Raw genomic sequence first — 2,596 nt, forward strand, 5'->3', positions numbered from 1 at the left:
GTAAATTTGTTGTCAAAATACCTTTTAGTACATATGTTGTTAAAATAAAATGAACAGTCCAATGATCATTTTACTGATATGTATAAAGACTGCAAAGGCTGAAAAATCTTGAAGTCTGTATGATATTGGAGGTAGTTTGAGGATYAAATTTTTTATGCTTTTTAAGCTAAAAAAAAGGAGGGGGGGTCATATTATACGAGATCGTATTATACACGAACAAATATGTTAAGTAGTGGTTGTAGTTTTAAAAATGAAAATAGTTTTCTTTGTTGATGATAAAATGTCTGTGCTGTCCACATTATTTTTACCTATATGGCAAGAACATCCTCAATGATGCCAAAATACAGAGAAAGAGCATGCTTTGCTTGGCTACAAATTGGTTTAAATAATTGTTGCTTACAGTTTTAGCTCATTAACAATTGCAGCACACAGCAAAGGCTTTATGGCAACACAATAAAGTGAGACAAACGTAGAAAAAACCCCCAGCAAAAATGGCTCAATTTCTCCATTTTGGAAAGCATTTTTAAAAATTTCTGTGATTCTCAAAAAAAGACCCTGTTTCTGTGAACACGAAACTACTAACACAACAGCAAAGATCTATTTTTAAAAATATCTGGGGTAGTGTGGACGGGGCCCATGTTGTTTACATTGTCCCAGCTGCACAGATGGAGGAACTCTGCTGCTGAAGAAATAGTTTTGGTGAGGCCTGGAACACTTTATACGCTGCTGCATTCTGTGTTTTTACTGCAGCTCATGTGGTGCAACATCTTCAGGCTAACCAGGCAGTTCTCTTTCTTGATGGATTTCCTTTAATTACTTTAATTACTTGGAAGGATTGTCGGGGGCTGCGGTAGCTCGGTGGTCAGTGCGGCGGTCATGTTCTATTGAGAGTGCGGGTTTGAGCCCAGGTTGCGTAAAACAACTGCGAAATATTTTGTACAAATTCACTTGCTTTTGCACCCCACCAAAAGACAGGGGCAACAACTTGGAAGGTTATCTACCRTCACACTTTTATTAACCAATGCTATCCCAACACGTGGTTTAATGTTCGATTGATCACATCTAGTAAGAGCTTTATACCCATTTAAAGTTCTCATCCATTCCACCCAGGTTCAGCCCATCCTGCAGTTCCCTCTGCACTGCCAAACCATCACTGTACTGCGGCTTGTACAGATGGACTCACTTACACACAAACACACAGCCCTTAAAAAGCCAACAGTGGTGGTGTACCACTAACCATTCAGAAAGTTCTTTTACTCTCTTCCTCCCTAAATCTGTTCATTTACAAGCCCAGTCTTCTTTGCTTTTCTTTATCTTTCTCTCCTTGTCTTTTCTATCTGKGGTTTCCTTGTCTTGCCTCAGAAGTTTAGCTCTACTTACAACTTTATTGTTGCATTATCACTTCACTCATTTCTGTAAACCACTAAAAAAATGCGAGCTACAGAGCGTTAGGATTGACTAAGAATTAAAGATTCATTTAATTAGGTTAAACATCATTGCATACATGTCAAGTTTTGMAGATTGTCTATAAATTATATGGACTTTGCACCATTATGCTTGTATACAGACGTAGAGAGAAAATCCTACAGATTATTTTAAAAAAACTGCTTCACAATTTTTTTACGTCTCAGAGTTGTCCCTCCAAGAAACTGCCTGCTCCACCACAAACAACGCCTAGTCGCCACACATATGCCCCGCTCTGCTTCCATCATCTGCTTTGCTGCAAACACCACCTGTGTCCTGTTGTAATGTACGAGAGTACTAAAGTTTTTTTTAATGCAATTTACAGATTCCGACAGTCAGTATGCAGGTAAATGTCTGAAGGTGTTGACATGTTTGCGAYTGAGATCACAGATTTCTTTTTCAAGGGAGACCTGGAAGGCAGCCTTAACATGAAGGTGTAACTCACATGCAGCAGTATTTCACTGACAAACAGTGTTTCAGGCCTGAAGTCTAACCTAGTGTCAACTTATAAGTGTTTAAAGGCTGCTGAAGTTTAGAAGCTAGGATCAGCAAGTGAGATAAAAAGCCAAATACCATTTATCCTCCTAATTTTTTCTCCTCAGATTTGAATGAGTGTGAGCTGCTGAGCAACGTATGCGGCGAGGCGGAGTGTGTGAATGCAGACGGTTCCTTCCTCTGTGTGTGTCCAAGTGGCCATGATTACAATGTCATGGTAGCAAAGTGTGAGCCTGTTCCCAAAGGTAAGCCTAACTTCCAKCTGACACACGTGCTGTTGTCATTACACACAAAAAACAGCATGTAAAACTGCAGCCATGGAACAAATAAAAAAAATAGATGTTTTAGGATGTTGTGGTTGGACTGTGTGTGGTTTCATTTAAAAAGTAAAACTTGTTTTTTTTTCCTCTCCGAATCTCATTTAAAGTCCAAACCTCAGCTTGAATAAATGCTGTGGTGGGATTTGGAGAGTCGTGCAGAAATAAATGCACATAAAGAAAAGTGGGACAAAAGTCTTCCAAAACAATGTGAGACTTTTTAAATGCAGAAGGTTTCAGCAACTTTTGTGTGTGTGTGTGTGTGTGTGTGTGTGTGTGTGTGTGTGTGTGTGTGTGTGTGTGTGTGTGTGTGTGTGTGT

At 39.3% G+C, this 2,596-nt stretch overlaps 1 protein-coding gene across 1 annotated transcript in view; it reads left to right on the forward strand.

Annotated features, from left to right (window-relative positions):
* ltbp1 (latent transforming growth factor beta binding protein 1) overlaps positions 1 to 2,596 on the forward strand; it is a gene marked incomplete in the record, with an annotated part of 130,121 nt that overhangs the window by 116,159 nt on the left and 11,366 nt on the right. Inside the window, 1 exon segment of the mRNA XM_014001507.1 lies at positions 2,067 to 2,204. Within this exon segment, the coding sequence (XP_013856961.1) occupies positions 2,067 to 2,204 (138 nt within the window).

This window comes from Austrofundulus limnaeus, unplaced genomic scaffold (genome assembly GCF_001266775.1).
Source record: "Austrofundulus limnaeus strain Quisiro unplaced genomic scaffold, Austrofundulus_limnaeus-1.0 Scaffold0, whole genome shotgun sequence".
NCBI classification, from domain to species: domain Eukaryota; kingdom Metazoa; phylum Chordata; class Actinopteri; order Cyprinodontiformes; family Rivulidae; genus Austrofundulus; species Austrofundulus limnaeus.